This window comes from Vombatus ursinus, unplaced genomic scaffold (assembly GCF_900497805.2).
Source record: "Vombatus ursinus unplaced genomic scaffold, bare-nosed wombat genome assembly UNPS02014807.1, whole genome shotgun sequence".
Taxonomy (NCBI): Eukaryota; Metazoa; Chordata; class Mammalia; order Diprotodontia; family Vombatidae; genus Vombatus; species Vombatus ursinus.
The window spans coordinates 33,107,417-33,119,874 of NW_020954585.1; the positions used below are offsets into that span (position 1 = coordinate 33,107,417).

A 12,458-nucleotide genomic window follows, 5' to 3' on the forward strand; every position below is an offset into this window, starting at 1 on the left:
TGTGTGTGTGTGTGTGTGTGTGTGTGTGTGTGTGTGTGTGTGTGTGTGTGTTAAATCGCATGCCAAAGTAAATTGAAACAGTGGAGACCCTTTGAGCTCCTCAGCTCTCATATGACCTCAGCTAAGTTTGGTTGGCATCGCCAATGTTTGGTTTTCAGTGGAAGTTTTTTTTTCTTTTGAAGCTTCCCTTGAAGTTTCAACCTCCCAGTTACCCAATGTGGCAGGAGAAAAAAGTATATAGTATTTCTTTCCACTCTTTTCCAAAGCTTTTCCTGATGCAAGCAGAAAAACTGAACCCAGTGCAAGAACAATAATTAACTAGAGAGTGCCTAGAGGAGAGTGACCAGGAGGGTGAAGGACCCACCCTAGGTGGATCAGGTGAAAGAACTGGGTATGTTTAGCCTAGAGGAGAGGAGTCAGGGAGGACACAATAATTATGCTCAAGTGTTTGAGGGACTGTTAGGTGAAAAGCCATTAGACTTAGTCTGTTTGACACAAGTGCAGAACTAATAACAAGGACTGTATGTTGGAAAGAGATAGTTTTATGCTTGATGTCAGGAAAAACTTCCTCACAATTTGAGCTATCCAGAAATGGAACGAACTTCCCTAATGGTAGTGGGGTTCACTTCACTTCAAACTTGTCTTCCAAAAAGGACTACATGACCATTTGTTTAGGTATTTTGTAAGATCAGATTCTTGTCAGGTACAGGTTGGAGAGGGTGGATTTTGAGGTTCCTTTCAACTGAGATTTCATGATTTGATGACTGCCTCACAGTGATATACTTTCTGGTTTAAGGACCAGAACAGTTCGATTTTTTGTGTCCCTAAATCTAAGATTCTATCTTTTCAACTCTGCTCTTTTCTTCTTCCTGGTTATACTTTTCCATGTCCCTTACTTTTTTCAATATGCTATAATAATTTTCTGACACTTACCCAATGAGTTTCTTTTTACCCAGCCCTATAGATTAGCAAGATTTAAAGACATCATAATTGATTTGGATCAGATAAACTACACATTCTTTCCTTGCTGTTTTTATTTTCCTTGAAGTAGGCTTTTCTTGTTTAGTTCCATAATTTATTACCAACTCCTTGAAATTCTCTCACCCTTTGATCTCGGACTCAGGTACTTTCCTTGCTCTCTTTCTCCTTCAGTGACTCCATCTTGTTCTTCTTTTCTCAGTCTTTTTCTACCTTCTGCCCCTAACTGTGAGTTTCTGCCAATGCTTTGTCCTCAGCCCTCTGATCTTTCTTTTATTATTTCCATTTCCATGGCTTCAACTATCACTTCTTTGTAATTGACTTCATAGATCAAATGACACTTGAGTTAGAGCTAGAAGGTTATTTCTTTTTCTACTTTTGTATCTCCCACAGTGCCTAACCTAATGCTAAGTACATGCTGTTGTTGTTAAATCATGTCTGATTCTTGGTTTGCCATTTCCTTCTCCAGCTAATTTTACAGATAAGGAAACTTAAGTAAATAGGGTTAACTGACTTGCCCAAGGTCACACAGCTAGTAAGTGTCTGAGGCTAGATTTGAACTCGTTTTCCTGACTCCAGGCCACTTATGCCACTTAGCTGCCTGCTAAGTATGTAGTAGTCAATGAATACTTAATTGATGGATTTTTTCTAGCCCAAATATATTACTTGCTTAATACTCTAGCCTTGTCTAGCAAAGCTATCAGTATCTACCTATGTTAGTGAAAAAAAAAAGTCTGTTACAGCAACCTTGGCAAATCTTCTCTGTTTTTCTTCTGTTTGTTGTCCTTCCATTTTCAACCATTTAAGCACATCATCTTTTGAAATGACTTTGCTTAATTGGGTCTCTTGCCATGCTTTTTAAAAAATGTTATCACCCTCTACAACTTTTCTCTGCTTTTTTAAAGCAATACTGATTGCCCATAATTTTCCATAATATTCTCTGTGAAATTTTGTAAAACAAAAGAAAACATTTTTTTGTATTTTTTTTATTTTTATGTCACCTTTATTTCTTCTCTATCCCATACCCGATGGGCCATCAAAGAAAAAGGGTAAAAAGCTAACAAAACTAACCAACACATCTAATAGTTTATGCAATGTTTCATGACTCCTAGTATCCCCTTATCTATAAAGAAATGTTGTTGTTCAATCATGTCCAACTTTGAACCTGTTTGGGATTTTCTTCACAAAGATACTAGAGTGCTTTGCTATTTCCTTCTCCAGATCATTTTATAGAGGAGGAAACTGAGGCAAACAGGATTCAATGACTTGCCCAGAGTCACACAGCTACTGTATGTCAGAGGCTGGATTTGAACTTAGGTCTTTCTGACTCCAGGCCCAGCACTCTACCCACTGTACCACCTAGCTGCCCCAAAAGACACTGGAGTCATTTGGCATTTCTTTCTCTACCTCATTTTACACATGAAGAAACTGAGGCAAAGAGAATTAAGTGACTTGCCCAGGATCATACAGCTAGTAATTGTCTAAGGAACTCAGAAAGATGAATCTTCCTGAGTCCACTGTACCACCTAGCTACTCCCAAAGAAATAAGGGAGGTGCATTTTGTCATCTCTTCCCTTGGAACAAGTCTGGTCATTATAATTATACAGCATTCAGTTTCATGGTTTTTCTTTTTGGTTGTTCTTTCCAGTGACATTGTTGTAACTTGTGTAAATTGTTTTCCTGTTTCTGCTTACTTCACTTTGAATCAGTTTATAAAGATTTTTCCTTGCTTATCAGAATTATACATTTTTTGGTTTCTTAAAATTAAAAAATATTCCATTATGTTTATTACAACAGGTTTTTGTTTTGTCCATTCCTCAAATAATGGACATGCTTTTTTCACCATTTTCTTTAATCACAAAAAAATACTGCTATGAATATTTTGGTATATATATAAGGACATTTCTGGTTTTAATCTCAATGTAGACTATGTTTAGTAGTGAGATTTGGGGGGCAAAGGATGGTATGGACATTTTAGTCATTTTTTAAACATAATTCCAAATTCATTTCAAAAATGGTTGGAAGAATTCATAGCTCTACCAATAGTTTATTATATGTCTATCTTTCTTCAGTCCTTTTAATATAACTATTTACATATGTTTTCACCTGTGCCAATTTTCTGAGTGAAAGGTGCAAAGTTCTTTTTATTTGTATCTTTTTCTAATTATTAGTGATTTGGAACAATCTTTCATGTAATTGTTAATAGTTTGTTGTTCTTTTTAGTTCAGTTTGAGCTCATCCTTTGATTACTTATCTATTGGGGAATGACTTTTGGTCTTTTAAGTTATTTGCCTGTACATTTTTGATAACAGACCCTTATCAGAGATATTTGAAGAAATTATTGGGGCAGTGAGGTGGTGCAGTGGATAGAGCACTGGCCCTGAAGTCAGGAGGACCTGAGTTCAAATCCGGCCTCAGATCAAACATTTGACCCTTATTAGCTGTGTGACCCTGGGCAAGTCACTTACCACCAATTGCCTAAAAAAAAAAGAAATTATTTTTTCCCAGTCAGTCAGCTTCTCTTATTATCCTAGTTGAGCTGGTTTTGTTTTGTTTTGTTTTTCCTCCCAATTGCCATGATATCTTACAGATGAATATGTATTCTGAATTAGAGTTGCTTTTGGTTGCCCTTCCTTTTCTCCTGAAAAGTAAGTCAAGTGTTTTTTGACTAAGGGATTTTTAGGTTCTTTTCATCTCCTTATTATGATAATTGATTTACATCTGTTAAACTTATGTAGGAAATTATTTTAGTGTGTTTTTATCCTTACTTCCATCCATTATCCATTTTCCTTATCATTATTACTTTCTTTGGCTATTACAACTCATGAAACAAGAACTAGAATCACCTGGACAGTAAAATTTAGCATGATTTTCCAATTCAGCTCCACACCCTCTAAAACTACCTAGGACAAACACTCTTTCATTGACTCCTTCCAACTATCAAGGAAGCTTATCAAACAAGATAATTGTCCAATTGATAGATTGGAGAGTCAGACACAAGTAGTTGATATATTTAACACTTATTTTCTGAAGTACTTTTCATTTATCATATTACTTGTTGCTCATCATATGCTGAGCAGAAAGTTATATAAGATAAGGTAGTTCTGACAAGTTATATTTTTCTTCCATTGGGGAAAACAGAATTTTTTTAATTGCTAAATTATTCACCTGAGATGGACTAGCAAGTTATTGCTATTTTTAAAAAAAAATTATTGATAGTACCCTAGTGTTGAATTGCTGTTTTGTAAACTTCCTAATTTAAACCTACTTCACAACTGAAGAGTTTGAGGGCAGGTGGAATGACACAGTGGAAGGAATACTGTACTCCAGAGTTAGAAGAGATGTGGGTTTGGATCCTGACTGAGGCATGCATTAATTGTATAACCTTGGGCAAGTCATTTAACCTCTCTGAGCCTCAGTTTCTTCATTGTAAAATGGGGATATTAATACTTGCCATATCTATGTAAGAATATTATAAGGAAAGTGCTCTGTAAACCTTAATGTGCTGTACAAATGTGGGCTATTATTTATCTTTCATTCTTTTTCCCACAACCGTGGGTGGACAGGATTAATGTTGACTCAATGGTCATCATTCATATGGCCTCAAAATAGGTATTTCTGTAGAATCTTTAGGCAATAAATTTCCGTTCCTCTCTTGTATTCTAGTCAGAAAACTATAGGACAGTGTGCATGTTACAATGCTATAAATATATTCCCATGACTTTTAATTAAGTGATGATACCTAGTGCTTTCTCATAATAGGAATGTTCCCTTGAGATTATAAGATACAATCCTTTCGGGAAGCTCTTAGTGAGATCTGTTTTCAGCCACATCCTCAGAGCAACAGAATTATGTTATATTTGGTCTGTTAAGGGGATGCCATAAGAGCATAGGGTTTTTTTTTTTTTGCTTATATGTTTTTTGCCAGTATTGCCATATTTTTTAATCTTTTTAAAAAAACTGAAAGGATTCAGTCAGGGAGAATAGATTAACCAAAGACAATGGAGCCATTGGCAGACATGCTAGAGATCATCACTTGTGCCATTCTCATTTTTGTGAGCATTGTCGGGAATACTTGCTTATTTTTTTCTACAAGGAGATGTATCAGTGGACCTTTACAACCACCCTTCCTGCTTATTTTCAATCTCATATTTGTTCACCTCTTGAAAAACTTGGTTGTGAATATCATGAAAATTGTTTATTCCTCTGGTGTCATATTGGACTCGGTCGGCTGCAAAATTCTCCGATTCACAGAGACTCTGACCACTGAGCTCGTTATCTGGTTCATGCTACATTTTGCTGTGCTTTACCGTCATAAGCTGTACCAAATTGTCCATCCCTCAAGTGAGACTCCAAATGTGAACTATCAGAAGAGGCATTTAAAGGCAGTTTTCATCCTTTGGATCACTGGATTTGGAATTTGTATTCCAATTTTAGCCTTCACTGAAAAGCCCCAACATCTGAATACAGCAAATGGCACAGGATTACTGTATACCAAGGAGCTTAACATGGATTGCAAGATTGATTTTGGAAATCAACAGGTAGAATATTACTATGAGAAAATATTTTTAATCCTCATTGATCTTCTTCCTTTGACCATCTTAGTTTTTGTTTGTTTTTGGATTGTTTTCCTGCTTTGGGAGCAAAGGAAACTAACATATGGTGGCATTTGGATGGGAGAGGATGCTTCAGAGATTGAAATCTTTCGAGGAGCTAAAGTCAGTATTTTGTTGACATTACTGATTACCTCTCTGTGGATTTCCCACTTTGTTTTTATTTGTTTCTTTAAAAACTTGGAATCCTATCCCTTTACTCCAGCTTTGCTCGCAGCTCTGTCTTCAGGGTTTTCTGCTGTTAGTCCATATGTTCTTATATTGGTTAATTACAAAATGAAGCTGGAGGCCTTCTGCTGTAGGAAAACAGAAAAATCTACTACCCAACCTACAGATGTTCTTTCCTGTCCATATGCTTAATGATGAAATCACCTTATTTTATGTTTCAGTAACGTGGGAACTTTCCTATTTTAGGGGAAGCAGAAGTCTCCCAGTACTCCTTGTCAACTGATAGAAAAATCCCTTCCAGTCAGGAAAACAAAACAAAACACCTCATAGCCAAAATAGGTATCTCAAGAAAACTATGAAAAAAAACATGTACCAGTGACTTTGCAATAAATTCAAGGGAAAGACGAGGGAGGATTAGTCAACAAGCATTTATTAAGTGCCTGCTCTTTGCCAGGAATTAAGCTAGGCTCTAGTTGATGAAAAATGTGCTAAATTAAAAAATGATTCTAATCATGCAAAAAAATCATATTTGTTGTGTCTAAGTTATTGGCTCTAAAAATGATTATTGTAGAAAACTTAAACTAGCCCTGCATAAAACCAATCATAGAATTATAGGAGCTTCAGTGATAAAAATCACAGTCAATACACTTGTTGAACACTTGCTGCATGTAAGAAACTTTGCAAGGGAATAATAGGATTAATGCTAGAGAGGATACCCAGTTCCTGTGAGCTGTAATTACTCTTTCGGGTATGTGACAGTAATCAGTTGTTTGTTCCTCCCTATTACTTTTCTTGAAATGTCTCAACATATATGTAATAAATAAATTAATAATACAATCTCTTGGGGTTTTTTATTGACCAAAATTATATTCCATTTAAATTTGAAGCAGTCTTTATTCATTTTATTTAACTATCAACCCTCTTAGTAATTAACAATGCTGCATAAGAATTGGAATAGAGAATTTTTAATTAGAATTTGCTAAGTTGTAGTTTATAATTTCTAAAAATGATTTTCCCCATTAAGTATTTGGTTGTCACAGATTTTTAATCTCTTGCCCTTTTGTGCTCTTGCAATTATGTAAAACTAATTATTCCTTGAAAATAAGAGAATGAATTTTCAAAATATTTTTTTCCTTCTTACTTTGGTTAATTCATGAATTAGAAAGATATAGTGTTACCTATTTAGATTAAAAATGGTAATACATTACTTTGATGCCAAGACTTATTTCCAGTGAAATAAACCACTGACTACAGTTTCAATTGATGAATAAACATTTATTAAGTGTATACTTAATATACTTAATATTCCTTTGTCTATGAACAATGCTGGGTTTTTTTTTTTAGATTGACCAAAAAAATGTTCAGAAACCAGTGTTCCTATTATTTCTCTTCTCTTCTTCTCTCTTCCTTCTCTTCTTTCCCTACCTTCCCCTCCTCTTTTCCCTTTCTTTTCCCTTCATCCACTCCTCTCCCCTATCCTACGAGAAGGTTAACAAGCAGACTTTCATATCTTTTCTACAATAACGAATAAAGATCTCAATTTGTTTACTGATTACAAAAAATGTTTGACTTGATAGAGTAAAATTCAGCTTCAAGACAGGAGGTCTCCCATGCACGTTAAGATTATAGAAGATTCCTTGATATATATAATCAAAAATAAAACTTTGCACAATAATGTTCTGATTATTGCTATTAGCAAAAGAATAAAATGTGTGTATTCAACAAAGATATCTGCCCATATCTGAGAATGTACTAGGAAGAGTCCAAATGAAAAGTCATTCCTGAGGTCCTTCAGATGCTCTTGTTTATAGATATTTTGCTGATCCTACCTCTAACACCAACTATCTGTGTGACCCTGGACAAGTAACATGCTCTAGGCTACTGTCTAAAATTATATATTTCAGAAAAAGTACCAGCCTGCTGTGGTCAAAGAAGTTTCCTCATCTTAGGAGTTCCCTATATTGATGAAATCACATATTCAGTCCCAAACCCAAGTTGATCATATTAAGCCCTGGAATACTTCAAGGGTTCCTCAGTAATATCTTGAAAGAAATGGGCCTAGCAAGTAACACAGGAGTCGTCAAAGAAACAAGCTATATTTATTGCCTAAATTATGATCAGCAATCAAATAGGACCAATTTTATATGTGTCACGGACAACTAGATGGGTCCAAGTTTGAATAGGTAGAGGAGAATGCCTAGATAGTAAACAAGAAATTGTGCACAGAACTTTCAATAATCCTAAACAACTCATAGGCACAAAACCTCTACTAATGTGTTCCTGGCAATCCTATTTGCTTTTGAATAATGGAACAAAACAATGTTAAAGAACCATTACAAGGAATTTAGATAGCATTGTGCATATATGTATGCAACAATATTAACCATGGCTTGTGAAAAAAAAGTGATATAAAAAATTCATCACTAAAATGTATGATCAGAGAAGGAGGCAGGCTTGTATTGTTTTCAGAGGAAGGGATCACAGTCAGTATGAGTGCCATAATGGCACTATACAATGCTTTAAAGAAAACAAAACCAAAAAGTGGCAGAGGAATGCCTTCAGGGAATTGGGTAAATAGATTGTTACTGTGGAAAACTCCTTCTACCAATACTACAGCTTATAGACTTAGAGGCCTGTCTGCCCAGACTCACATAGTCAGTATGTATCAGAGGCAGGAAAAGACCCCAATGTCTTCTTGACTGAAATAGATTTTTAGACCTGGGTTATATAAAGGATATATTCGAGAGCAGAGAAGCTGGAAGCAGAAAGACCAATTTTCAAGTCAGTTCAGCAAATGTTTATTAAAAATAGGTGACTTCCTTGTGCAAATCACTGTGATATGTGCAAGGAGAGAGATTCAAATTTAAGAGAATATGTGGCCGTGGAGCTTATATGCTAGTAGGCTAGAACCCAAGCCATGGGTAACTAGAATCTGATCTAGGATTGGTGGCAGTGGGAGTGAAAAGGAGTAGGCAAACAAAAGAAATATTTCAAAGATAGACTTGATAGCACTTGACAGCTTATTGAATGTGGGACGAAAAGGAGAAAGAACAAACATAACATCAAGTTTTTGAGTTTAATAATTGAGGAAAAGGTAGTATAAACTACCAAATAGATAAGCTAAGAGGAGATGACAGGTTTTGGTATAAAAGAAGAAGAAGAATTCAGTTTTGGTCATGTTGAATTTTAGGTGTCAGAACACCCTGATACAGATGACCAGCAGGAAGCTGAACATAAAGGACTAAAACTCAGATGATATGCTCAGGCTAAAAATAACAGCATATTATCAGGTTTACTTTGTCAAGATTGATTGTGGGGGTTTTTCCCCACACAGTTTTTCAGATACACTGTTTTGAATCTGTTAGATCCATCGTAATGGATCTTTTAAATATCTTTATTTTATTGAGTGCATAGCTAATTCATACGAAGTTCTAAGATCTTATAACTCTTAATAACAGCTCTAAATGTTGAGACCTGTTATGCTACAGTTCAATTAAAGGATGTTTCCAAATTGAGGTTTCCTCTGTGGGAGAAAAACACTCTAGTTGTTCAAACATCCAATCTGGATCTCATTAGCAAGGAGGGCCTCTGAAGATCTCTGCAGCTGTGAGGTGCAAAGAAGGAAGGAATTTTCAAGGTAACCAGTGCCTGAATTCTATAGGGCTTTTGAAGGTCAAAGACAACACCTTATATTGTACAGTGAATAAAACAGGCAAACTTCAGAACATCTAAAGTTTCTGGGTGGTCTTCATGGGAAATTCTAAGTGAGTCCACAGAGGTAGTTTAGTCTGAAGAGTACCAGGCATAGACCATGAGCAGTGAGTTAACATCTGGGGGGGTGAGGGTTGGGGGAGGGAGAAGGTCACCATCTTTTTATTCAGTGTAGTGATAAAAGAGGACTAGGAGATGATCTGTACTTACATTAGTGTCTTGTCATCACAAATAATCCTCTGTGCTTGAATGAATAAACCAGTAGGCCTATGACATATTTTTTAGATTCTTCCCTTACTTGTGACTATTATGTTTACTTTTCTCTAACCTGAGCCCTGGACCAGTCAGTGATGAACCACGAATTTTCTTTACTAATAGCCAAAGAAAGCAACTGTATACATTAAATAATCTTTTTAACATTCAGTGTAAAACAGGACCATTCCAGGTGGGCCCAAAATGTGAAAGTTGGATCTGGTAGCTTCCTGTACATAGCTGAGAAAGTTAGCCAGTTCCCAGGCTATTCCACAGTTTCTTTCCAGAAAACAGTGCAAGAAACTGAAGCTCATGTTCAGCTTTCCTATTCTTGTAAATTTATTGTTTCCTTTTTGTTTCCCCAGACATTTCCACTTTAGTATAACGTAGTATGAGTTGGGTTTTTAATTGCGTTTTAAGTATCATCTACTTATTTGAACATATTGTTTATTTATTTAGAACTGACAAGTTATACTGTAGAGAGTATTTCCTGAGGACATGAAAACCAAGCATTCCTTCCACATTTTGCCCCAGGATATCTTTTGATGCTATTAATTGGTTCCTTCTCCACTGCTCTTCCCATATTTCATTACTAGATTTTTTTTTTGCCAGTCTATAGTAATGTTTCTCTATCAAACCTCGTTTCAATTTTCTCTTAATCCTCAACACTCATTCTGCTGGTGCATTAAAGTATAGTATGCTCTTTTCAGCTCAGCTAATTGGAGCATATTAATACTGATGAGATTGGGGTGATGGCCCAGGTAACTTCAGATGTATAAAAATTCACATCCATGGTTAGAGACTGCAACTATGAACTCACTAGCCACCTATTGAATCTGTAACATGGGTAACAATAGCAACAAAGTGAGAATGCTTGGCACAGCCCCTGACATGAAGTGGAAAGACATGTCTCCTGAGGGACATGTCTCATAGAAGGTTGGTTAATAGCATAATTTTTGTATGTGAAGAGCAATTTAAAACATAGCAATTATTTTTTATTTCTGAAGTGCTTTATACATAATGGTAGCTTTGCTGAATACATTTAGGACAAAATGTAGGATTTTAAAATAGCTAATTGAGAAAGAAAGATGGAGACAAACAGAAAGAGAGAGAGAGAGAAATATGACTTGAGCTCACATTTGTGACCTTTTTCAAATTTGTTAAAGGATTTGCAAATATTTATTATGCTGCTAAAAAGAACGTGGTCAGACAGCCTTTACAAACTTTCATTAAGATTATAATAGTTGAGAGAAAGGTGCCTTGTAAAAACTAATGTGTATTTTTTTTTGTAGTGACTATGATAGCTGACATTTTACATTGAACTCAAATTTCATTCTCTGGTTAGAGAAACAAAATGGTAATAATCAATCTTGAGCAATGGCTTAGAAAGATTATGTCTCTCTACAACAGTGTAATTCAAGACCAAAAAATTCTGACATAAGATGGGAAGAAAATTATAAGGTAGCTTCAGTGAAGTAGTGTGGATTGGCATTGGTCTGGAATCTAATTCTGAAATTAGCACTTACTTGCTTTGTGATCAGACCGGGTCATGGAACTAAAACGTTTGACAGTTTCCTTTTCTGTAAAATCTAAGCATTCTACTCTACCTGCTTAATGGAGTGATTAGGAATAAAATCAGATAATAGGTATATGCAAGTGCTTTTAAAATACCAAAGTCCTGTAAAATATAAGACTATTCTTATATTTATTTTCAAAGAGTGTCACAGTATTCAAAATTCTCTCTATCAAGCTGCTTCTTTTATTCTGAGTCTGTCTGTGTGTGCCTTGGCTCATTAACAGCTGACATTCTTGCTCTATCTATCATTTTAAGAGCTCTAGGACTAGGCTTATAGCTTGTGCCATGACTCCAGCCACTGTTGAATCAAGAAGTGAAAAAACTTAACATTTAAAATGAGTTGCATCCTTGCCAACACAGTTACTGCCAACTGGAGACAACATTTTATATATTGGATCTTCATTTTTTCCACACAAGCCTGCCAGTTGTTCAGTCCTTATGATGGATTTTGAACTCATTTTACTGAATAAAGTCTAGTATTTTAGAACAGCCTTAAAAATTGAATATTCTACCTACTTCCCTGCTCTGAACAGATAATTATTTGGTATGTGGGTTGCTGGGCACACATTGATTGTTGTTTCCCAACTTTTGTGGATTAAAGGTATTAGAAAAATGCTGTAATATTAATAAAGTTACCTCATCATTAAAAATATGTTTGTTTAACAAATATTACTTACTTTTAATTGTTATGCTATTGAGTATACTAGTAAACATAGCAGTAGTTTTTTGAGTAGTAACAAAGAAACATGAGTCTTCAGTATAATTCCATTCCCCTTTATAAAGTGAGAAGGAAGACATTTTTTTTATTTCCATGGAGCAGTATATGTGAGGTTTGACTATAAAACAATGAGACTTTCAAGAGCCAACATACTAGAATTTATACATTTAAAGGAGTGCTGTCATTAAAAATAGTCACCTTAGGAGGTTATGCTCATATTCTGCAATGTTCCAAACCCTTTGAGAGCATCTCTTTTGGAATTGTCTGGAGAGCTACTTTATAAGCTATTCACACCTCATTTTTTGACCATAAACACTTTAGCTCAGCTTGATCACCCATTTTATTCTCCAGACTTTTCTTTAAAGGAACTTCCAAAAACAAAAGACACCCCTCTTGAAGAATAAAGATTTGCCACTATTGAAGACATTAACAAAAAAAAAAG

General features: G+C 35.3%; 2 protein-coding genes across 2 annotated transcripts in view; both read left to right on the forward strand.

The window, feature by feature from the left end:
* Positions 1 to 12,458, forward strand: part of SNCAIP (synuclein alpha interacting protein) — a 212,898-nt gene that overhangs the window by 73,521 nt on the left and 126,919 nt on the right. The gene's annotated exons all lie outside the window — the stretch shown is intronic.
* Positions 4,980 to 5,951, forward strand: LOC114052325. The gene has a single exon (XM_027874876.1). The coding sequence runs from the start codon at positions 4,980 to 4,982 to the stop codon at positions 5,949 to 5,951; it is 972 nt and encodes a 323-aa protein (XP_027730677.1).

Coding starts and splice junctions, on each gene's coding strand:
- LOC114052325 (XM_027874876.1), top strand. CDS start 4,980: ATGGAGCCATTGGCAGACATGCTAGAGATCATCACTTGTGCCATTCTC.